Below are 25417 nucleotides of genomic sequence, written 5' to 3'. Positions count from 1 at the left end.
CTAAAACCACATAATGGCTGGAAAATGGACACCCCCAACCCAGCTGTCTATCTACAATTCCCTGTCCACCCAGTTGGTTTTCTTCCTACCACCCAGCAACCCACCTGGCACCTTCTGCCCATGAACTGAAAACCCAGTCTGTTTTCGAACACACCATTTTCTATGAGATTTATGATCAGGATATGGGAATGCCCCCTGGAGACACATGAATGCCAAACTCTGGCTATGCCCAAGGTAACCAGATTCTCTATTTGGAACACTGAGAGTGCTGGATTTGGCTCTAGTTTCTAGAACAGTCATGTGCAGCTTATATTATAGTAATTTAATGCAAAGAAGCATGAGGTGCATCCCATGGCCGGGGTTGCCCAGGGATCGCAGCAGGTGCACTTTAATGTCAGCACACTCTGGGTTATACACTTGAGCCTCTTTGAATTAATTCCATGGTTAGGTAACAGCAAACTGCCTGCAGTGTTTCCTTATAGTCTGTCTGGGCCTATTTGGAAACTCAGGAGTCTGGTCAGGATTTGCCATGTGCAGTGATGGCGCCTACACACCTTTCCCTGATGGATGGAGCAGGAGCTCCACCTACACGCAGCATCTAATAAAATCCTTCAACCAAAGTTGTGGGCAATGCATTACTGAGTTAGGGCAGCAGGAGGCAGCAGCTGCGGAGTGGGACGATTGAGAAAGGAATTATATTGAAGGTTGCTCCGCAGCAGTGATTGCCAACCTGCCTTTATCCTTTATACAGTGCCAGCGGAGCTTCTAATTTCTATCATATTTACTAAACACACTTCAACCACTTCAGAAACCCAACAGAGAAAACAGATTGCTACTTAGTGTCGCAAAAGTCTATGATCGATGGTCATTCCCATTGGGTGACACTGTTTAGCTGTTGGCCATTTGCTCCTTCACATACATTGTGAGGACACAATGCGGTTTTGGGATATTGTGAGGCATGAGAAGGAAGCTGAAACATTGACAACTTCAATTCTAGTAAGTCTCATGTGAAACATAATGAGGCACCTTCAGTCTGGCTATTGGGTTTTCAAGTGGAAGGTCGGGTTTTATCAGACCAAGAGCTCGCATCCCCAAAGTGGAGAAATCAGTGTGCACCACAGCAGAATCCTTCTAGTCCACCCAAACATAGTTATATAGTTCAGTTGGGTTGAAAAAACAACAAAGTCCATCAAGTTCAACCCCAGTGCATTTATATACAGACACACTCACACTGACCCCTCCATACACTCATATAAATTATATATATACTCATACACTAACTAAGATTTTAGTATCATAATAGCCTTGGATTTTCTGCTTGTCCAAGAAGTCCTTCTTAAATTCATTAAAGGAGAACTAACCCTAAAAATGAATTTGGCTAAAAATGGCATATTTTATATAGTGAACTTATTTCCCGAGGCTAAAGTTTGAGCTTGTCAATAGCAGCAATGATCCAGGACTTCAAACTTGTCACAGGGGGTCACCATCTTGGAAAGTGTCTGTGACACTCACATGCTCAGTGGGCTCTGATTGGCTGTTGAGAAGCTAAGCTTAGGGCTCGTCACTAATTATCCAGCAGAAAATGAGCTTCCCTGGCTGTAATATAAGCTGATGCTACAGGTTTGCTGATTATTAAATTCTGATGCTAATTGCACTGGTTTCTGTGCTGCCATGCAGTAATTATGTGTATTAATTACTAATCAGCCTTATATTGTGACATTTCTATTCTATGTGTACTGTATATTGTGAGTGGCTCCCTAAGCTCAGTAAGTGACAGCAGCACAGAGCATGTGAATCAGTGAATCAGCAGAAAAGAAGATGGGGAGCTACTGGGGCATCTTTGGAGACACAGATCTTTACTGCTAAAGGGCTGTGGTTGCCTTGGGCTGGTACAGAAGCACAAAACATCATGTACAACATATCTACCTACTTCTTTAGTTAAGCTTTACTTATCCTTTAAATTGCATTAACATGGACTGTACTGCTGTAAGCTTTCCCAGTGGTGGCCTTTCCCAAAATCCAGCCTGGGTCTATATTGGGGTCTTTTTGATCTCCATAATTTTCATACAGCCAATAGAAGCAGTACGGCGGCTTAGTGATTGGTTAGGTCGTTTGTTCAGTTCGAGCCAAGGATAGAGAGATATCACATATACACATGGAAGGAATATACATGGGACAGAGGGAGGGAGTGGAAGGGAGTGGAGGTTCTTTATATTCCAGCTGGTGCCAACAGAGAGCATTGTCAGGCCTATAGTTACAAGCTGTAACTCACTAATCTCAGTATACAAAGCCACAGAAGTGGTTTCCCAGGAAGAGGACAGTAGTGGTGAGGAATGGCCACTCATTTATATGCAGAACAACAGGGACCCCACATTTTTCAAAACACACAAGTTAATAGTGCTACTCCAGTAGAATTCTGCACTGAAATCCATTTCTCAAAAGAGCAAACAGATTATTTTATATTTAATTTTGAAATCTGACATGGAGCTACATATATTGTCAGTTTCCCAGCTGCCCCCAGTCATGTGACTTGTGCTCTGATAAACTTCAGTCACTCTTTACTGCTGTACTGCAAGTTGGAGTGATATCATCCCCCTCCCTTTCCCATCCAGCAGCCTAACAGAACAATGGGAAGGTAACCAGATAGCAGCTCCCTAAAGGTGGCCATACATGGGCCGATAAAAGCTGCCGACAGACCGAGTCAGCAGCTTATTGGCCCGTGTATGGGGCCCCCGACGGGCTTCCCCGATCGAGATCTGGCCGAAAGTGGACAGATCTCGATCGGATGGGACTAAAAATCCCATCGGATCGCGGCCGCATCTGTTCGTTGATGCGGTCCCGCGATCTGACCGCCAGTTCGCGTTCGCTAGGATCCGATCATTGGGCCCTAGGGCCTGCGATCGGATCAGACCGATATTGCCCACCTCAAGGTGGGCATATCGGAGTGAGATCCGCTCGTTTGGCGACATCGCCAAACGAGCGGATCTCTCCATGTATGGCCACCTTAACACAACATAACAGCTGCCTGGTAGATCTAAGAACAACACTCAATAGTAAAATCCAGGTCCCACTGAGACACATTCAGTTACATTGAGTAGGAGAAACAACAGCCTGCCAGAAAGCAGTTCCGTCCTAAAGTGCTGGCTCTTTCTGAAAGCACATAGAGGGATGGGCAAATTTTTTCGCCTTGTCTCACCACAAAAATGACGCCCATAGACTTGTATGGCGTTGTGCGTCAAAAAAAAAAAGACACGTGTCAAAAAAATTTCATCCCGCAACAAAATTTTTTGGACGCCCATAGACTTTAGTGGACGTCGGCGATGATTTTTTTGGCGAAACAAAAAGGGTCAAATTCGCCCATCCCTACAGGCAAAATGACCTGAAATGCACCTACACACCAATATTACAACTAAATACACTTGTTGGTTCAGGAATGGAATTTTATATTGTACAGTGAATTATTTGCAGTGTAAACAATAAAAACTACACCATAAAAATCATGACAGAATCCCTTTAAGTATATACTACTCTTTATATATGATCCATCAGGTCATCCTGTATCCACTATTGCTAATACTAATAGGAAATATTTATTTAGTTAACGCACTAATCTGAATCCATTTTCTGCCATGATCTTATTGTCATGTCTGGGGTTAATGCAATGCTCTGAATGCATTTTCTGTAACAATCTTATTGGCATTTCAGGGGTTAATGCAATGCTTTAACTTTAAAGGGGTGGTTCACCTTCATGTTAACTTTTAGTATGTTATAGAATGGTCAATTGGTCTTCATTATTTATTTTTTATAGTTAATGAATTATTTCCCTTCTTCTCCTGACTCTTTCCAGCTTTCAAAAGGGGGTCACTGACCCCCTATAAAAAACAATTCCTCTCTAAAATTACACATGTATTGTCATTGCTACTTTTTGTTACTCATCTTTCTATTCAGGCCTCTCCTATTCCAGTCTCTTATTCAAATCAATGCATGGTTGCTAGGGGAATTTGGACCCTAGCAAAAACTGCAAACTGGAGAGCTGCTGAATAAAAAGCTAAATAACTGAAAAACCTTAAATAATAAAAAATGAAAACCAATTGCAAATTGTCTCACAATATCTCTCTCTACATCCTACTAACAGTTTATGTAAAGGTGAACAACCCCTTTAATGTGTTGGACACAGGGAACATGATCCTGAGCCTCTCCAGTTCTTATTCCCTTTTCATCCAGATGAGGTGTGAGACGGGTGTGAGACGGGTGTGAGGAAGGGTGTCCCCAACATGCTACACGCTTGTCACCAGATGAGCCTACAAGTCCCAGCATCCCCTCTAGCCTATGTAGCAGATGACTAAGCCTGGTGTCTGTACTTCCCCACACATCGACATGAGACGGCCGTTTTATTCCCAGGCGACGTTTTGCCTCTCACCCACATAAAGCCCAGAGCCTGGCACTCACTGACCGCTTGTAACCCCGGCGCACACGAGCCAATCACAGAGCTCCTCCGGATCAGGCTGTTTAGGAAGGGGCCACACCCACCCGCGCACCTCATGTTCTCCGAACCAACCAGCGGGGAGCGGGGCGTGGCTATGCGGAAGCGATCCTGGCTGGGCGTGGCCCGTGTGAGGGGGCTCCGGGTACGAGTCAGGCCTGTCGGGGAGAGGAAAGATGGCGGCGGCCGGGGGTTCCGTGTTGAACCAAGTGGCGGAGGCTCTTGGGGCTTCGGAGCCGGCGCTGAAACTCATTCTGTCCATATTCCTTGGTACGGAGGGGAAGGAGCGTGGGTCGTAGGGAGGAGGGTGGGAGGGAAGTTCGGGAGAGCAGGTGGGACACAACTTATACTGAGGGGGATACGGAAACATACGGACTGATACGAAGAAACACGGATAGCTACGAACTGATACGGACACATACGGACTGATACGGAGAAACACGGACACATACGGACACATATGGGCGCTGTTACACTGGGGGAGAAGTAGCAGTGATGTGGCCGCTGTCTGAATGGGGAGACACTTGGTGCCACCGAAGGGGAAAAAGCTCGTGGGCAGAGGCAGTAGAGATGTATATATGTGTGTGTATAATAATAGGGGAGAGACATAGAGATGTGCCCTGAGCAAAGGTGTCATTGGGCCAGAGAGAGAATGTGGAGAAATATATAGTGATACACTCCTGTAATGTATATAGTGAACAAAGTAGCCCCTCTTGTAAAATATAAGGATATTATAAGTTACCGAGGAGTTTCATGACCATATAAATGTACGAGGCCGAAGGCAGAGTGTTTTTATACAGGTCATGGAACTCGGAGGTAACTTCTAATATCCTCATATTTTACAACTGGGGGTACTTTATTTATTATAATACACAAGTTTCAGTGAGTCATGTGACAGAAATGACATCACTACTCACTGTTTATAACTGATGACATCAGCACTCACTGTTTATAAGGATATTCATGGATTTTGTGTATTATAAGGATATTAGAAATCCCAGAGGAGTTTAATGGCCAGATCTTTTTTACAGGCCATAGAACTCTGAGATGACTTATAATATCCTTATACATTACAGTAGGGGGTACTTTATTTATTATAATTCACAAGTGACATGCTCACTAAGCCCTGTTACTGATGACTAATGACATATAACTGATGACATCACCAAGCCCTGTTTATAACTGATGACATCACCAAGCTCTGTTTATAACTGATGACATCACTAAGCTCTGTTTATAACTGATGACATCACTAAGCTCTGTTTTAACTGGTGATATCGCTAAGCTCTGTTTATATAGTGACTAAAGTAGCCCCTCTTGTAAAATATAAGGATATTATAAGTGACAGAGGAGTTACATGACCATATAAAAGTACGAGGTCGAGTTATACAGGTCATGGAACTCCGAGGTAACTTCTCTGAAGGTAGAGGTTGGGTGGGGGGTGCTTGCTCATTGCTTTCTCTGATCATATCACTATTTCTCCTAGGATACCCCTTGGCTTTATTCCAGAGATATTTTCTGTATAAGAAGGAGCCGTCCCACATCCACCTGTTTAACACAGTCACCGGACTCGGCATCGCCTATTTCAACTTCGGTAGGTTTACAGCTCGGGGACAGGGGGACACTCGGCAGACCAGTTGCTGTAGAAGTCATTTGTATGTGGCACGGGGGGGGGCGATTCTACTTAAACTGCAACTACCAGCACGGCCTGAATTAGTAACCGGTAGCAACCCGTCACATTCGCTTCCGTTTCCACAGCCCACCTGAAGCTAAATGCTGATTGGTTGTCAACAACTGTTCTAATTTCTAACCCGCTGCCTAAACCAGCCTATCACTGACTTGTGTTGGACATCATGTGACTTAGAAGTGACATCAGACTCTGTGATTTGGCAGTTATGCCTCACCCTGTGAGGATTAAGGGGGCAACAGTTATATAGAATAAAGTGATATTGGCACATTCCTGTACAGGGATGGAACAAGTCTGTTTTGCTTCAGTGGATGTGATAAGTCCTGTGTAGCGTTAGATAAATAGAGTAGCTTCTAAATCAAACACTAGCATGTGCCAGGAATGTGGCTGAATTATACCCCTAGGGCACAGAAAGCAAGTGACAAACAGGGCCCTGTCTCCTGACAACTCACACTATACAGTATACGTCTCTCTAAACAAGCAGCTCAGGATTTGCCAGTCTGTCTCATGCATGGAAATGCTAATGTGGCTCCATTCAGTTTCTGTTCTACAGTGTCCCAGAGCAGCAACTCCCTCTCCCTGTGACTTCAGGAACAACTGGTTTTCAGCTGAATTTATTCCAACTGGTGGAATCCCAGTTGCAATGTTATACAGTGACTTGGATATACAGTTATGCAAAATTATTCACTGTATTACTCACTATTATACATGAGTGATACTCAGAGTTCCCTGTATAACTCAGCCTGCAGCCTTGTGCCTTTATATGGTCACAGAACAACCCCTCAGTGACTTCTAATATCCTTATCATTTACAGTAGGGGGTACATTATCCCTTATAATACATGAGTGATACTCAGAGTTCCCTGTATAACTCAGCCTGCAGCCTTGTGCCTTTATATGGTCACAGAACAACCCCTCAGTGACTTCTAATATCCTTATCATTTACAGTAGGGGGTACATTATCCCTTATAATACATGAGTGATACTCAGAGTTCCCTGTATAACTCAGCCTGCAGCCTTGTGCCTTTATATGGTCACAGAACCCCTCAGTGACTTCTAATATCCTTATCATTTACAGTAGGGGGTACATTATCCCTTATAATACATGAGTGATACTCAGAGTTCCCTGTATAACTCAGCCTGCAGCCTTGTGCCTTTATATGGTCACAGAACAACCCCTCAGTGACTTCTGATATCCTTATCATTTACAGTAGGGGTACATTATCCCTTATAATACATGAGTGATACTCAGAGTTCCCTGTATAACTCAGCCTGCAGCCTTGTGTCTTTATATGGTCACAGAACAACCCCTCAGTGACTTTTGATATCCTTATCATTTACAGTAGGGGGTACATTATCCCTTATAATACATGAGTGATACTCAGAGTTCCCTGTATAACTCAGCCTGCAGCCTTGTGTCTTTATATGGTCACAGAACAACCCCTCAGTGACTTCTAATATCCTTATCATTTACAGTAGGGGGTACATTATCCCTTATAATACATGAGTGATACTCAGAGTTCCCTGTATAACTCAGCCTGCAGCCTTGTGCCTTTATATGGTCACAGAAAAACCCCTCAGTGACTTCTAATATCCATATCATTTACAGTAGGGGGTACATTATCCCTTATAATACATGAGTGATACTCAGAGTTCCCTGTATAACTCAGCCTGCAGCCTTGTGCCTTTATATGGTCACAGAACAACCCCTCAGTGATTTCTAATATCCTTATCATTTACAGTAGGGGGTACATTATCCCTCATAATACATGTGTGATGACCTGTATAATGTAGGTTAGAACCTATTCCTGGTGCATAAATATATGATGTAATTGAGTTTCTGATTTGGACATAAAACTATTTCCCCTGCACCCTCCCCTCACCATTGCAAGGTCACCTAGGCCTGCCTGCTAGTGCCTCACAATTCTTGTTGAAGCCGCCCAGGACAATAAGACCAGGCCCCGAGGGTATTTATGGGGGAGGTAGAGTCCAGGGAAACCGGTTTTCTTGTCCTGTTACTATTCCTTGCAGCAGAGGAAGCAATGCACGTGGTTTACTTATGGAGAAATTCTGTTGAGCCACATACATATTTGCACTTGTCTGAAGTGCCAGGAAAACCACTTATTAGATCAAATGGCTGATTGTTATGCTGGAATCATTTTATAGTATTTCTCTGTACAGGCTATGAGCGTGGGGGCTGTACCCGTTGTGCTTAGTACAGGGGAATACCTATACTGCCATAGTTTTATGGGATCTCTCTGTACAGACTGTGAGCAAACTTAGGGATTGTTCCTGCTGAATTGTGCTTAGTACAGGGGAATACCTATGTTGCCATAGTTTTATAGTATCATCTTCTTGTTTGGGGAATGTAACACAATAGAAGGGCTATAAAAAAACAATAAGGACGCATTGGAGCAGCCAGCCTGGCCTGTGCATCTGGAATACACCTAACCCTGGCCCGTGCATCTGTAATACACCTAACCCTGGGCTGTGCATCTGTAATACACCTAACCCTGGCCTGTGCATCTGTAATACACCTAACCCTGGCCTGTGCATCAGTAATACACCTAACCCTGGCCCGTGTATCTATAATACACCCAACCCTGGCCCGTGCAACTGTAATACACCCAACCCTGGCCTGTGCATCTATAATACACCCAACCCTGGCCTGTGCATCTATAATACACCCAACCCTGGCCTGTGCAACTGTAATACACCCAACCCTGGCCTGTGCATCCATAATACACCCAACTCTGGCCTGTGCAACTGTAATACACCCAACCCTGGCCCGTGCATTTGGAATACACCTGACCCTGGTCTGTGCATTTGGAATACACCTGACCCTGGTCTGTGCATCTATAATACACCCAACCCTGTGCAACTGTAATACACCCAACCCTGGCCTGTGCATCTATAATACACCCAACCCTGGCCTGTGCAACTGTAATACACCCAACCCTGGCCTGTGCATCTATAATACACCCAACCCTGTGCAACTGTAATACACCCAACCCTGGCCTGTGCATCTATAATACACCCAACCCTGTGCAACTGTAATACACCCAACCCTGGCCTGTGCATCTATAATACACCCAACCCTGTGCAACTGTAATACACCCAACCCTGGCCTGTGCATCTATAATACACCCAACCCTGTGCAACTATAATACACCCAACCCTGTGCAACCCCTGGCCTGTGCATCTATAATACACCCAACCCTGTGCAACTATAATACACCCAACCCTGTGCAACCCCTGGCCTGTGCATCTATAATACACCCAACCCTGTGCAACTATAATACACCCAACCCTGTGCAACTGTAATACACCCAACCCTGTAATACACCCAACCCTGGCCTGTGCATCTATAATACACCCAACCCTGTGCAACTGTAATACACCCAACCCTGGCCTGTGCATCTATAATACACCCAACCCTGTGCAACTGTAATACACCCAACCCTGGCCTGTGCATCTATAATACACCCAACCCTGTGCAACTATAATACACCCAACCCTGTGCAACCCCTGGCCTGTGCATCTATAATACACCCAACCCTGTGCAACTATAATACACCCAACCCTGTGCAACCCCTGGCCTGTGCATCTATAATACACCCAACCCTGTGCAACTATAATACACCCAACCCTGTGCAACTGTAATACACCCAACCCTGGCCTGTGCATCTATAATACACCCAACCCTGGCCTGTGCAACTGTAATACACCCAACCCTGGCCTGTGCATCTATAATACACCCAACCCTGGCCTGTGCAACTGTAATACACCCAACCCTGGCCTGTGCATCTATAATACACCCAACCCTGTGCAACTGTAATACACACAACCCTGTGCAACTGTAATACACCCAACCCTGGCCTGTGCATCTATAATACACCCAACCCTGGCCTGTGCAACTGTAATACACCCAACCCTGGCCTGTGCATCTATAATACACCCAACCCTGGCCTGTGCATCTATAATACACCCAACCCTGTGCAACTGTAATACACCCAACCCTGGCCTGTGCATCTATAATACACCCAACCCTGGCCTGTGCAACTGTAATACACCCAACCCTGGCCTGTGCAACTGTAATACACCCAACCCTGGCCTGTGCATCTATAATACACCCAACCCTGGCCTGTGCATCTATAATACACCCAACCCTGTGCAACTGTAATACACCCAACCCTGGCCTGTGCATCTATAATACACCCAACCCTGGCCTGTGCAACTGTAATACACCCAACCCTGGCCTGTGCAACTGTAATACACCCAACCCTGGCCTGTGCAACTGTAATACACCCAACCCTGGCCTGTGCATCTATAATACACCCAACCCTGGCCTGTGTAACTGTAATACACCCAACCCTGGCCTGTGCATCTATAATACACCCAACCCTGTGCAACTGTAATACACACAACCCTGTGCAACTGTAATACACCCAACCCTGGCCTGTGCAACTGTAATACACCCAACCCTGGCCTGTGCATCTATAATACACCCAACCCTGGCCTGTGCAACTGTAATACACCCAACCCTGGCCTGTGCATCTATAATACACCCAACCCTGGCCTGTGCAACTGTAATACACCCAACCCTGGCCTGTGCATCTATAATACACCCAACCCTGGCCTGTGCAACTGTAATACACCCAACCCTGGCCTGTGCATCTATAATACACCCAACCCTGGCCTGTGCAACTGTAATACACCCAACCCTGGCCTGTGCATCTATAATACACCCAACCCTGTGCAACTGTAATACACCCAACCCTGGCCTGTGCATCTATAATACACCCAACCCTGTGCAACTGTAATACACCCAACCCTGGCCTGTGCATCTATAATACACCCAACCCTGTGCAACTGTAATACACCCAACCCTGGCCTGTGCATCTATAATACACCCAACCCTGTGCAACTGTAATACACCCAACCCTGGCCTGTGCATCTATAATACACCCAACCCTGTGCAACTGTAATACACCCAACCCTGGCCTGTGCATCTATAATACACCCAACCCTGTGCAACTGTAATACACCCAACCCTGGCCTGTGCATCTATAATACACCCAACCCTGGCCTGTGCAACTGTAATACACCCAACCCTGGCCTGTGCATCTATAATACACCCAACCCTGTGCAACTGTTAATACACCCAACCCTGGCCTGTGCATCTATAATACACCCAACCCTGGCCTGTGCAACTGTAATACACCCAACCCTGGCCTGTGCATCTATAATACACCCAACCCTGTGCAACTGTAATACACCCAACCCTGGGCCGTGCATCTATAATACACCTAACCCTGGCCCGTGCAACTGTAATACACCCAACCCTGGCCTGTGCATCTATAATACACCCAACCCTGGCCTGTGCAACTGTAATACACCCAACCCTGGCCTGTGCATCTTATAATACACCCAACCCTGGCCCGTGCAACTGTAATACACCCAATCCTGGCCCGTGCATCTATAATACACCTAACCCTGGCCCGTGCAACTGTAATACCCCCACCCTGGCCTGTGCATCTTTAATACATGTTCCCTGTATAATGTGCTATTTTTCGCATGTAGGATCTCAGCTGTACCATTCGCTGCTATGTGTCGTACTGAATTTCCTCATTCTGAGGCTCATGGGAAGGACCATAACTGCTGTATTAACAAGCTTCTGCTTCCAAATGGTGAGTGGTAGTTACAATTGCACGGGGTGGGGCAGGGATGGATCCGTGGTTTTCACATGAATTCTGAATAATCTCTGACAAAGTGCTGTGTACATATACATACTGACAGTTTCACTAAACACACTAATCTCTCCATATTTGGTCAAATTTAGTCCACCACCTGCTTAAAGGGGTTGTTCATCTCTGAGTTAACTGTTAGTAGGATGAAGAGAGGGATATTCTGAGACAATTTGCAATTGATTTTCATTTTTTATTATTTGTGGTTTTTGAGTTATTTAGCTTTTTATTCAGCAGCTCTCCAGTTTGTACTTTCAGCCATCTGGTTGCTAGGGGCCAAATAGAGTCTAATATTGTGAGTTTCCTTTGTGTGGTTGATGACTTTGCCATTGGAACACGCAGCTGCTCCCCGTTTCTATGACAAGTCATTGAGTTGCCATCTTAAAATAGAGGTTAACTGTGTAACTGTAACTCTCTGACTGTTTCTACATAAGGCTACTTTAAAGGGACACTTTCATGATGAAACTTTTAACGAATCAGTGGATTTTATAGTTTTTGTATTGTTTGATACAAACTTTCTCCAACTCTGAAGAACCAGTGGCTGCAGCAAAATAATCCTCCAAATAGAATCCCAGTTTATCTGTTTAAATCTGGCTCCATGATCTTTGTCCCTGCAGCTGGAGTTGGAAACAGTAAAGGGGATGTAAAGGCAAAATAAAATCCAATACAAATCTCTACACAGTCGCCGACTGCTCTACAGGGAAACAAAGAAAGCTGCTTGAGTTCTGCATGGCTGGGAAGTAAGGCGGGGGCTCCCCCTGCTGTTCATAAGTATGATTGTTTCCATGCAGAGCAGTTAGGGACCGTTTGACAATTCCTATCCACAGCAGTAAATGAAGGGAGAATTTCACTGCATACAGTCAGGTTTCTTATAAAAATGGTAGACGTTTTTTAATTAACGTATATTGAAGATAGGTTTCTTTTTCAATAAAGAAAGTAAAAATGGGATTTTATTTTTTGCCTTTACATGCCCTTTAAGTAATCACTGTTCCTCTCTGTACACTGACACTTAGGCAAGGTGTATAGGAGGCCAGAAAAACGGCTCTGCTTACTAATGCTCATTTCATAAAAAGGCTCTGCTGAGCCCAATTGCCTGTTTCCCAGTCGGCACCAATCAGCGGAGCCTAATTAATGAGAGCGCTGGCCTGATTCCAGCATGGCCGACTCTTATGACAAGCATCAATTACACACTTAATCCCTAATACTTATCTCTCTCACTTCTCACCACTGATTGCAAACAGTCACTGGCTCTCTTTGTATTGTGCAAACTGGGAGCCTAAATCTTTATAGAATCCGTCGGAGAAGAAAAATGGCTCGGACGGCGGGGCATTGGGGTGGTTTTTTTTAGCCAAGAATGCCTAAAAGGGGTGGCTCAGGTTTAGACCAAAGGGCTTGTTAAGTGCAGAAACTATAGATTTCTGGATAACATCAGTCTGTGCAGAACATGGAGTCCTGTTTTGTATAAGGCCGCTTGCACTCCTGTTTTTGGGATCACTGGGATGTAGTCTCTGCAACTGATCACAAAACCATTTATATGTCAATTTAATGTTCTTTCAGAGGATAATATGTGTGTGTGTGTGTGTGTGTATATTTAAGCAGCAGAGTTAGTTGCTACTTCCAGTAGAGATGGCTCATGTTTCTGTGCATTTTCAGGGCTACCTACTTTGCGGGTATTACTACACAGCCACAGAAAATTATGACATCAAGTGGACAATGCCTCAATGTGTTCTTACCCTCAAACTCATAGGTAGGTATACTGCTATGGTATCACATTTAACATAGTTGTATATACAATGGCGTAACTACCGGGGGAGCAGGGGGTGCGATAGGGCCAGGGCCCGCAGCTCGCACGCCACTCTATTCTGCAGATTTTCCGGCCGTACGGAGGGGGGCGGGGCCCGGCTGCACGTCCCGCGCCAGGGCCCGCCCCCCTCTAGTTACGTCTCTGTGTATATATGATTCCCACTACACTTATGGGGAACACAGAGGTGGGGAAATGCCTCTGTCTCTACACACAGACACACAAACACATACAGACACACACACACGTACAGACACACACACACACACACACACACACACACACACACACACACACACACACATACAGACACACACACACACATACAGACACACACACACATACAGACACCCACACATACATACAGACACACACACACATACAGACACCCACACATACAGACACACACACACACATACAGACACACACACACACACACACATACAGACACACACATACAGACACACACAAAGAGGTGACAAAGAGGTGACACGGTTAAAACACTTGTTTTTGTGGCATAAGAATCAAGTGGGTAAATGAGACGTTAGTTATTTCTGACTCTCTGACATTTATCTTCCTTTTTCTAGGGCTCACCTTTGACTATTACGATGGTGGCAAAGAGCAGGTAAGTAGTTCCAGGAATGGGCTTGTGCCAGATATGTGGAGGCACAGCTGATTATACTGGAACCTGTATGAGATGCCGTTTGGCCTCGTATCAGACTGTCACTGAGCCAGTGCTGTAACCCGTGCAGCTTGTAAACACTCTGATAAAGAGCAGCTCTGGTTACAGCTTCCATTGCTCTAATCCATGTTCAGCTGCCAGGTCACCTCGTGTTCCTTTAACCCCTGTTACAGAGAGTAACTACTATCACTGATAGAAGCTTTCCCTAGTAACAAGGTAGACAAGTTCATTCTGTAGTGGTTGCATTTGAACTCAGAGCAGCCAGACACTTTTAAGACTTTTGGAAGTTGCTAGCTTAAAGGAGAACTAAAGCCTAACTAAAGAAGTAGGTAGAAATGTTGTACATGATGTTTTGTGCTTCTGTACCAGCCCAAGGCAACCACATCCCTTTAGCAGCAAAGATCTGTGTCTCCAAAGATGCCCCAGTAGCTCCCCATCTTCTTTTCTGCTGATTCACTGCACATGCTCTGTGCTGCTGTCACTTACTGAGCTTAGGGAGCCACTCACAATATACAGTGCACATAGAATAGAAATGTCACAATATAAGGCTGATTAGTAATTAATACACATAATTACTACATGGCAGCACAGAAACCAGTGCAATTAGCATCAGAATTGAATAATCAGCAAACCTGTAGCATGAGCTTATATTACAGCCAGGGAAACTCATTTTCTGCTGGATAATTAGTGACGAGCACTAAGCTTAGCTTCTCAACAGCCAATCAGAGCCCACTGAGCATGTGAGTGTCCCAGACACTTTCCAAGATGGTGACCCCCTGTTGGGGTTTGAAGTCCTGGATCATTGCTGCTATTGACAAGCTGAAACTTTAGCCTCGTGCAATAAGTTCACTATATAAATTATGCCATTTTTAGCCACATTCATTTTTAGGGTTTAGTTCTCCTTTAAAGGAGTCCTGGCAAAGGGCCTGAGCCAGTATGCAGGCCACTCAAACATGTATCCATAGGTTTTACCCCCCAACCAAACTGTACTTTGCTGCTTCTGACAGGACAAAGCAGAGATGAAAAAAAGCTGTAAATCTGGACTTACCCACAACCACTTACCGTCTTGCTGAAGATCAGACTCTCGTTGGTGTTTATGATGCAGTGACTCTGTCTCCTGTTTTGTCTCTCTCAGGAGTCACTTACAGAGGAGCAGAAGCGCTTTGCAGTGCCTGGTGTCCCTTCGCTCATTGAAGTCTGTGGCTTTTCCTATTATTACGGCGGGTTCTTAGTGGGGCCTCAGTTTTCTATGTGCAGCTATCTGAAGCTGGTGAGAGGAGAGCTGACTGATGTCCCCGGACAGAGACCAAACAGGTAAGAGAGAGAACCTTTACATGTGATTTAGTTGTATAAATACATTTACTTTACAGCTATGTTAATAAATACATGATAATAATACTAATAATTCTGCCCTTGTGCTGTGAGATGAATGTTTTGCTTATTGTCTAATTAGCATCGGGCCTGCCATGAATCGTCTCTGCCTTGGACTCTTTTCCCTGGTCATCTACACAGTGTTTGGACCCCACCTGCCTGATAGCTACTTCCTAACCGACGAGTTTGCGGTGAGAGGGAGTGGGCAGGGGGCATAGGCCGCCATCAGGGGGGAGAGTTGTACCGGGCCCAGAGGGAAAGGGGGGCCCGGCTGAGCCACACTTACTTAATTAATGAGCCGCACTTACTTAATTACATCCCTATCCCTTAATGGTCACAGAGTTGAGCTGCTCAGGGATTGGATAGTGAGGTTTGCACGTCCCCTCCAGCTCCTCCAATCACCATTCAGCTTTACCGGGACTTAAAATTCTGTGACCAATGACAGCAGGTGGGCTCTGCTAATCAAGTAAGTGCAACATGGCAGGGTCCCCCTAAAGGTAACCCTTATTGTATGGAGGGGGACCCTGGCCACCAATTTTTTTTTAAACTTCTGGGGAGACAAGGCTGCCCACTTTTTTTTTTTACATGGACATTTAAGGGGGGCCCTGGCCACCAATGTTTTCATAATGTGGGGAGGCCCTAGCCACCAATTTTTTTGTTACCATGTGGGGTTCTAGCCACCAATATTTTTTTAGGGATGCCCCGAATCCAGGATTCTGCCTTTTTCAGCAGGAATTGGCCGAATCCTTGTACCTGACCGAACCGAATCCTAATTTGCATATGTAAATTAGGGACAGGTAGGGAAACCATGTGACTTTTCGTCACAAAAGGAGGTTTTTTTCCACGTTTTCCTGACCCTAATTTGCATATGCAAATTAGAATTTGGTTCGGTATTCTGACGAATCCCAAATAGTGGATTCAGCGCATCCCTAATATTTTTTAATGGGGGGCCCTGACCACCAATGTTTTTTCATTTTTTATTAACATGTGGGGACCCTAGCCACCAATGTTTTTTTTTTTTTTTTTACTGTGGGTTGGACTTGTGGGTGGGGCTTGTAGTGGGGTGGGTGCAGCACGGGGGGCCCATGAAATTTTGTCATATGGGGCCATGTGATTTCTGATGACAGCCCTGGGCATAGGGGTTAGTGATCAATGGGAGTATTGGAGTCGGTTTGAATTGCCGTGGGTGGGTCGGGGCTATTGTTCCATTACAGAATATTTGCTGCCCAGCCCAGTGTGATACAAGTTGTACTTTAAGATAATAGATACTATGGTTGATCTATGGAAGGTGTGGATGGTACAGGAGTTATGAGTGGGCAAGATAGTGGCATGTAATAACTATGTATGTATGAATGGCATGGGGCATATTAATCTGATAATCTCAACTCTGCATATATTTTATTTTCTCTTTTTGTGTTTTTTTTTTTACAGAATCAGCCATTCTGGTATCGCTGTGCTTACATTCCCATCTGGGGCAAGGTCATACTATATAAGTATGTCACATGTTGGCTGGTGACGGTGAGTGTCTAGGCAGGAGACATGGGGTTATGATATTGTGCCACAAACCATAAATAGGGATGTTCTGCCAAAACTTTTATTTATGTGACTGTCCTTCATATTTGTATGTTTTCACAATATACCTGCACACACATTGGCACAGGTCATACCTCCCTATCCACGTGCAAGACGAGAACCAGCTTAGAACCGAAAGGGAGTTGTCTCAACAAATGGCAAAAATAATCTGAAAATAACAATCGAGAGAAGAGCAGCCAAAAGGCTGAGCACAAGAGAGTGGGAGAATAGGGCTTTTGAGTCATTTATAGGAACAGTTCAGTATAAAAACTGGGTAAATAGCTGTGCAAAATAAACAATGTTTCTAATATAATTAGTTAGCCAAAAATGTAATGTATAAAGGCTGGAGTGACTGGATGTGTAACACTACTTCCTGCTTTTCAGCTCTCTAACTCTGAGTTAGTCAGTGACTATAAGGGGGGGGGGGCACATGGGACATAACTGTTCAGTAAATTTGTAATTGATCCTTAGTATTCAGCTCAGATTCAAAAGCAACAGAAATGATCCATGTGCCCCCCCCTCAAGTCTCTGGTTACTGCCTGGTAACCAATGATTAGTTACTGCCTGGTAACCAATCAGTGGAAAGCAAGAGAGCTGAAAAGCAGGAAGTAGTGTTCTGGCTATTATGTTACACATCCAGTCACTTTTATAAATTACATTTTTGCCTAACTAACTATATTAGATACATTTTTTATTTTGTACAGCCTATTTATTTAACCAGTTTTTATTTTTACACTGAACAATTCCTTTAAGAAACGTGGTCTGCATGCTGTGAATAGTTCATTTTAAAGGACATGTAAAGCCTACATTTTCTCACCATGTATATAAGTTGGGCACATCTCCCCCACCCAAATGGCATTATTTGTACGGCATTCATCCCCTCCGTTTGCCAGCGTCATTACATTTCCCTAAAACAAATAGCAGCTTTTACCCGGGGGCCATTTTCCCTCATCAGTGCATTTATATCTGCAAACAAAACATATGTGATGTAAAGTTCATGCAATTAAAGAATGCAGGCTTACACAGGCAGAATTTACTATGATGAAAAGCTCTGCTTGAACTGAGCACTGTAATGGTTACTCTGAGATCAGAAGAGGGGTTAGGATTTAAAAACAGGATCAGACCGCTAGAGCAGAGTTTCTATGGTGACCAGCAATGCCATCTCTTCATTGGCTGTTATACTGGAGGTTAATCTGAGTTGAGAAGAACTGAGCATGCTCATGAGCCAACAGCCAAAGGAAATTCCCGAGGGAGGGGGCTGAGTGGGTTAGAGGAGCAGAAGGAATCCTAAGTGATTAAGGGGATGCTGCAGCCTTACTATTAACCTTTTAACAACCAGAGTAGCAGGTATTTAGAGATTTCAAAAAAGCTCTTAAGTGATTACATTTTTGCGTGGGGGGTTTACATGTCCTTTAAGGTGCACACCTCCATTATGTGTATGTCTATTACTATGCATCATTGCTACATTGCAAGAGCTTCCAAGCTTGGTGGAACACATGACTAGAGAGTAGCCGTGACTATAGTAATGCCTTCCTATAGTACTGACTATAGTAATGCCTTCCATTGTTCTCCTGTCATAGGAAGGGGTGTGTATTCTGTCGGGCCTGGGGTACAATGGAAAAGATGATACAGGGAGGGCCCAATGGGACGCCTGTGCCAACATGAAGGTGTGGCAATTTGAGACAACCCCCCTATTCACAGGAACAATTTCCAGCTTCAACATCAACACCAACGCTTGGGTGGCAAGGTAAGCCATGGGGTCCTTCAGCGTGTGCTTCTACCTGATTAATGGACCCCTGTTGGTGTATATTATAGTCGGCATCTTTTAGCACCTTTTTTGTTTTTTAAAGGTAGAATATTTATTGTTTTATAACTCATAAAACATACACATGCCATTAAGGTAATATCCTTTCTGTTACAGACTATTTAAATAACACACATATTACCTTCAATAATTTAGCTGGTATATCTTATCTTCCTGACTCTTGAACTGGTATCTGTTCACCTAGGGGGGGTTTTGGGCTTTCCCAACTCCCCCTATTAGCAATTAGGGCTAGCTGCACCCAATTCTGTATGCATTAAATGTATTGTGTATGTTCTCATTCACGTTAGAGAGCCATGGCCCCCTAGTCCCGCTTCCCCCCCATGGGCTCCAGATTTTTTCGAATCTCTTTAGTGAGCCCCTGGCTAATAAGGTGAGTTTGATAAGAGGTAAAGTCTGATTTACCAATGTGATCCAGTTTTGTACTGTGGGGGGGGGGGAGGACCCATCCATGTCATTGCAAATTGTTTTCATAGCGTAGTATAGGAGTGTTCTGTATCTAGTTCTGGTGTAATTAGTGTCTATGATTTCATCTAAGACTCCTGGTATGCACACCTGTGGTGTAAGCCACTTAGGAAAGTTTAGTTTGTCTGCTAAGAGATTCATCTTTCTGCACCTTTGAGGGTTCATTTTATAATTGAATGAGGATTAAGCTGGTTATACAGTTGCTAATGCAATGCTTTTTTAGCTTCTAAGGGTCAGGGCACACAGGCAGATTCAGGGAGATTAGTCGCCCGTAGACAAATCTCCTCTTGCCCTGCAAGGCTTAGGGTCAGGGCACACAGGCAAATCTCCTCTTCTTTGGAGCGACTAATCTCCCCAAACTGCCTTCCCGCTGGATAGAATGTAAATCGCCGGCAGGATGGCACTCGGCACAATTCGTTTTCCGAATGTGCCCGAAGTTGCCTCACGAGGAATCTTTGGAAGACTTTAGAAACGAAGCGCTCCTAGTGCCATCCTGCCGGTGATTTACATTCTATCCGGCGGGAAGGCAGTTTGGGGAGATTAGTCGCTCCAAAGAAGAGGAGATTTGCCTGTGTGCCCTGACCCTAAGCCTTGCAGGGCAAGATGGAGGAATTGTGAAGGCATTAGGGTAGCTTGGTGGCTGGCTACGGCACATACACCTGCATCATTTTGCTGACTTTCCACTCCCTCTTCTCCCCAGATACATCTTCAAGCGCCTCCGTTTCCTGGGCAATAAAGCAATTTCTCAAGCCGCTGCTCTGTTCTTCCTGGCCATCTGGCATGGGCTACACTCTGGCTACTTCATCTGCTTCTCCCTCGAGTTTCTAATTGTTATAGTGGAGAGACAGGTGAGGCAACAAGGATCTCGCTAAGGGTTGTGAGACAGATCATTTCCATGTCCTACAGCCTCCTGATCTAACAAAGTATTTTGGCTTGTTCTGTTTTAGGCAGTGGAGCTGATAAGGGATAGCCCCCTGCTCTCACACATCTGCTCCATACCTCTACTGCGCCCTGTCATATATGTGCTCCAGCAGTGTATCCATTGGCTCTTCATGGGGTACCCACTGATTCCGTTCTGCCTTTTTACCTGGGACAAGTGGCTCAAGGTAAGTTCATCATAAGCTTGTAAAAAGGGGGGCGTTCAGTTGCGTATACAGTGAAAAATGTGGTGAACTTACCCAAAAGGACAGGGGGTCCAGGTGCTCAACCTCCAGACCTTCAGCTCGGGGAGGCTTAACCCCCACGGTTGCTGCACTGACAGGAAGGGCCATTCTAGAGAAAAAAAGTATTTATTTAAGCAAAAACATCACAGCAAAGCAAGTTCATCATAACTCTGAACAGTGTAAAACCATAGTTTATTGCTGATGTACCCATGTGGCATTTTGTAAAGGGATATACATAATACAAGCATAATTCTGCTTCTACGATAGCAAACACCGAGTTCCCATTGACTACAACTCCCAGCATTCTGAGCCAACAGGGAATAAAGAAATTAATAATGTGGGGGAGGCATGGGGCCATGGAAAGAGATTTTTGTATTTCAGTAACCTCCGCCTTGTGATGCTGCAATAGATCCTTCCTTAATTGGACGGTCAGCAAATCTGTCTGTTCTGAGGGTAAAGTACATCCTTCATACTAATGACTAGCAAAGCTCTAAATTTCTTCTGGCCTCTTGATGTGAAGGAGGAGAAAACCTTTCCACCTGTATTTTGATTTTCAAAAAGGCTGCGCCTTTAAATGGATAAATTATTATATTTAATAGAACATTAACAGATAAAAAAAAATGTATTTTTCAGTTTTATACATCAGATTTCCACTGTTGCTTTAAGTGGGGAACATCTGTGTCATTCTGTAAAAAGGAAGTGGTTTTTGTTTAGCACAGACATGAAGAAACAGCAGGTGCTGCCATGGTCTGAGGTTTTACAGTTTTTCGGATATAGGGCACAGAATGTGTTAAACCACGGTTATTTGAGTTAACATACAGAATGGGAGAGGAAAGGGCAGAACTAAAAAGCCAACCTTTAAAGGATAACTAAACCCTTTTTACACACATTGGATCCCCTGCACAAGCCAAACCGCATGACCATGTTTGCCCAACTTAGGGCCTGGTGCTCTTGAGTAATGCTCTGAGTGTATGTAAAAGGGTTTAGTTCTCCTTTAAGCCATGAATGCAGGTGACTGGGTGACCTACATAGATCAGTCATTCATAGATGTTAGTTCTCAGTGAGAAGGAGGAAGAGGTGAAACTGGGCAATTAGTAACCAGCTGGCTAATGACCACATTCCAACGTTCAAGGGCAGATAACTCACGGCATGTGTTTGCCGTCTCCTCTACTGATACGTGTTTCATACAATGAGATCACTCGGGGTTGGACAGGAAATATTTGGCAGAGCTCAGTAAGTTCTCAATCTGAATCTTTGGGCAGGTTTTTATGAAGTCCCAGAGTTTGGAAGGGCTGAACTATTAGGACTGTGGTTATGTTTCATAGGGATAAAGGTAGATAAGGGCCATTTGAACTTTGGAGGCACATCATGTTATTTAGGAGCTGTGCTGGGGACACTGGTTTTTCTATCATTTCCTATGAACCAGTGGAATATGTAGAACCTTCCCTCTTTCGCTGCACCCAACATTGTTTTCATTAGGGATACACCAAATCCAGGATTTGTTTTGGGATTCTGCCTTTTTCAACAGGATTCAAATTCGTCCGAATCCTTCTGCCCGGCCGAACCGAATCCTAATTTGCATATGCGGGGCGCGAAATCACGTGACTTTCTGTCACAAAACAAGGAAGTAAAAAATATTTTCCCCTTCCCACCCCTAATTTGCATATGCAAATTAGGGTGTGGTTCGATATTCGGCGGAATCTTTCGCGAAGGGGGTTTGGCCGAATCCAAAATAGTGGATTTAGTGCATCCCTAGTTTTCATATCCCCCTTTTTAGAACAAACGCTCCTCCCTGCTGTGCATGCTGTTGTCCCCTTGGCAGGTTATTGGGAGTCAGATGTCAATTGGGCAGGGGTAAAAATCCGATCGGATTGCAGACCAAATCTGCCAGCTGATGCAGTCCTGCGATCCGATTCTTTCATTTTGATTCGATTGTTGGACCCTAGGGCCCACGGTTGTATCATCCTATCACCCATCTCAAGGTGGGCATATCAGAGAGAGATCTCTGTATTTATGGGCACCTCAGCGCCAGGCCAGTCCATACATTTGTATCTCTTTGACCATAAATTCTCTGCTTATCTTTCTCCCTTTATTGTCCTTCTGTCCAGGTCTACATGTCGGTCTATTTCATAGGCCACGTGTTCTTTCTATTGTTGCTCTTTGCACTGCCTTATCTGCGCAGAGTCCTGGTGCCACGGAAGGACAAGCAGAAATCTCAGTGATGGTAAGTGTTTCGATGTCTCGTCCTCTTATTTGAAGGGGCTGTTCACCTTTAAATTAACTGTTAGTAGGATGCAGAGAGGGATATTCTGAGGCACTTTGCAATTGGTTTTCATGTTTTATTATTTGTGGTTTTTGAGTTATTTAGCTTTTTCTTCAGCAGCTCTCCAGTTTGCAATTTCAGCCATCTGGTTGCTAGGGTACAAATAATCCTAGCAACCATGCATTGATTTAAATAAGAGACTGGAATATGAAAAAGTGAGGGCCTGCATAGAAATATCAGTAATAAAAAGTAGCAATAACAATTCATTTGTAGCCTTTCAGAGCAGTCCGGGTCAGTGACCCCCCTTTGAAAGCTAGAGAGAGTCAGAAGGAGAATGCAATTAAGTAAAAAAACTATAAAAATAAATAAATAATGAAGACCAATTGAAAAGTTGCTTAGAATTGGCCATTCTATAACATACTGCAAGTTAATTTGAAGGTAAACCACCCCTTTAGTTAGCTTTTCCCCTACATTCCCATCTTCACCGTGCCAGTACATTGGCTCTGGCCCTACTATTGGCCCAAAACTTCAGCTCCTCTTCATGTTTTTGAGCAGCTGTTTACCCCCTGGGATAATGATACTCCCTTCTTGCAACTTGTACCCATGCCATCAGCCCAGGGGACACACACAAGTGCCCTTTTGTCCCTCGTGGACTTAGAGAAGAACCAGGAAGCTCATTTGGGACAGGCGATCGGGCTCTAGAGACCAGCGGCAACCAGTCAGCACAAAAAAATGCTTCTTGGTTGCTATGGGTTACTAGACCTGGGCAGTTCTTGCTACAGTGATTACATTATCCCCTCTATCTGTTTACATCCATGTTAAAGGGGAACGATCACGCAAATGAAATCTAAGCTTCACCATACTCAAGTAAAGGTGGCCATACACAGAGAGGTGCTCAATATCTGACTGATCCAATTGTTGGTCCCTAGGGCAGTTGGATCACGGGACCGCATCAACGGGATTTTTACCTCTGCCCAATCGACATCTGGTCAACTCTTGGCCAGATATCTATCGGGGAAGCCCGTCGGGGGGCACCACACACGGGCCAATAAACTGCTGGCTTGGTCTGTTGGCAGCTTTTATCGACCTGTGTATGGCCACCTTTAGAAACTTTTTAAATACAATCCATTAAATATTCTGTATTGTTTCTGAAATAATCAAGTTTATGTTCACTATTCCTCTCTCAGCATCTGTTTCTCTTCATTGCCTCTTCATGCAGCAGTTGGGTGTCAGATGAATGATCCAATATATCTTATAGGGGGGTCTCCTTTCCTAGCAGATATATTAGAGCTCACTCTAACTGATTTCAGTACAAACAAAATAACTGCCTTTTGCACAAATCCTGCATGTAGAGAGACATGATGTCTGGTGATTTCTTATACATGTTCTAGGCAAAAGGAGCCCCCCTTTAACCACTGTCTCTCTGTCTATGATGACCTTGTTTCCTCCGACCCCACTAAGCTGACGTCTCTGTCTCCCCAGATTGTACACCACTCCTTGCCCATTGGAGACGCTGGTCACACAACTGCTCTTTGTTAAGGGCGGCTCAATCCATGCTGGATGGGGTTGAATAAGGTTGACTTGAGGGAAGGGCATTAACACTGCCAGGGATGCTGAAAAATGCTATAATTAGTTATTTTTTAATTACAAAATGATTATCAGCACTGGTAACCCTGTGGGGGGAAAACAGAATCCCCCCCATTTTATAGACTTTTCTACCTTCTGCAGAACTTTCCTGGACACTCTACTTGAACTTTTTAGACTTTTGAAGACCCCTTATTGCCGACAGCAGAGTGTAAGTGCCCCACCAACGCTGGAGCTTGCACTCGTTCATCATCATCAGATTATTGTCTGTTCCCGGCCTCATTTCAAAGTGCAGCTATAACAGAGGAGGGTTTATATGATCTATTTTTCCTATACTAATGAGTAGCCTTGATACATCACTGGGAGGCGTCTCGGGTCATGGACAACATGATTAATGTGGGAATTAATGTACCAATGGAAGCGGCTCTTGTGTATCCATAACAACACATCTTCCAATCAGAGCACCCCTGGATTGTGTTGCTGAATAGCGCTCTCTGATTGGATTATGTTGTTATGCGATAGCTGAGCCTCTCCACAGCTGAATCCTGCCTTTTATAGATCCAAAAGCACCAGAGTTGCAATAAAGCACTCGGCCAAGTAAACCCTCCTTTGCCACATGTTTAATGGGATCCTGACAGCAATGAATCAAACCAGAGTGCATGGTGTGTGTGTGTAAATGCACAAATGCAGTTCATTATATGTACTGTATATATACACAGATGTGTAATACCACTGCAGATGTTATTGTTTTTTAATGAATTAATTAAAAAAAAAAAAA

At 44.4% G+C, this 25417-nt stretch overlaps 1 protein-coding gene across 1 annotated transcript; it reads left to right on the top strand.

Annotated features, from left to right (window-relative positions):
* Positions 1-4560: 4560 nt before the first annotated feature.
* On the top strand, positions 4561-25417 carry lpcat3.S (lysophosphatidylcholine acyltransferase 3 S homeolog). The gene is given in 13 exon segments (NM_001094004.1): positions 4561-4753; positions 5970-6077; positions 11753-11859; positions 13570-13663; positions 14305-14342; positions 15535-15713; positions 15853-15961; positions 17202-17288; positions 18923-19089; positions 20330-20477; positions 20577-20735; positions 22901-23016; positions 24538-25417. Coding segments are annotated over 12 exon segments (1404 nt in total). The 5' UTR covers positions 4561-4659; the 3' UTR covers positions 23015-23016; positions 24538-25417.

Source organism: Xenopus laevis, chromosome 7S (genome assembly GCF_017654675.1).
Source record: "Xenopus laevis strain J_2021 chromosome 7S, Xenopus_laevis_v10.1, whole genome shotgun sequence".
NCBI lineage: Eukaryota > Metazoa > Chordata > Amphibia > Anura > Pipidae > Xenopus > Xenopus laevis.
The sequence above is the reverse complement of the archived record's forward strand: the minus strand, read 5'-3'. Positions and strand labels throughout refer to the sequence as shown.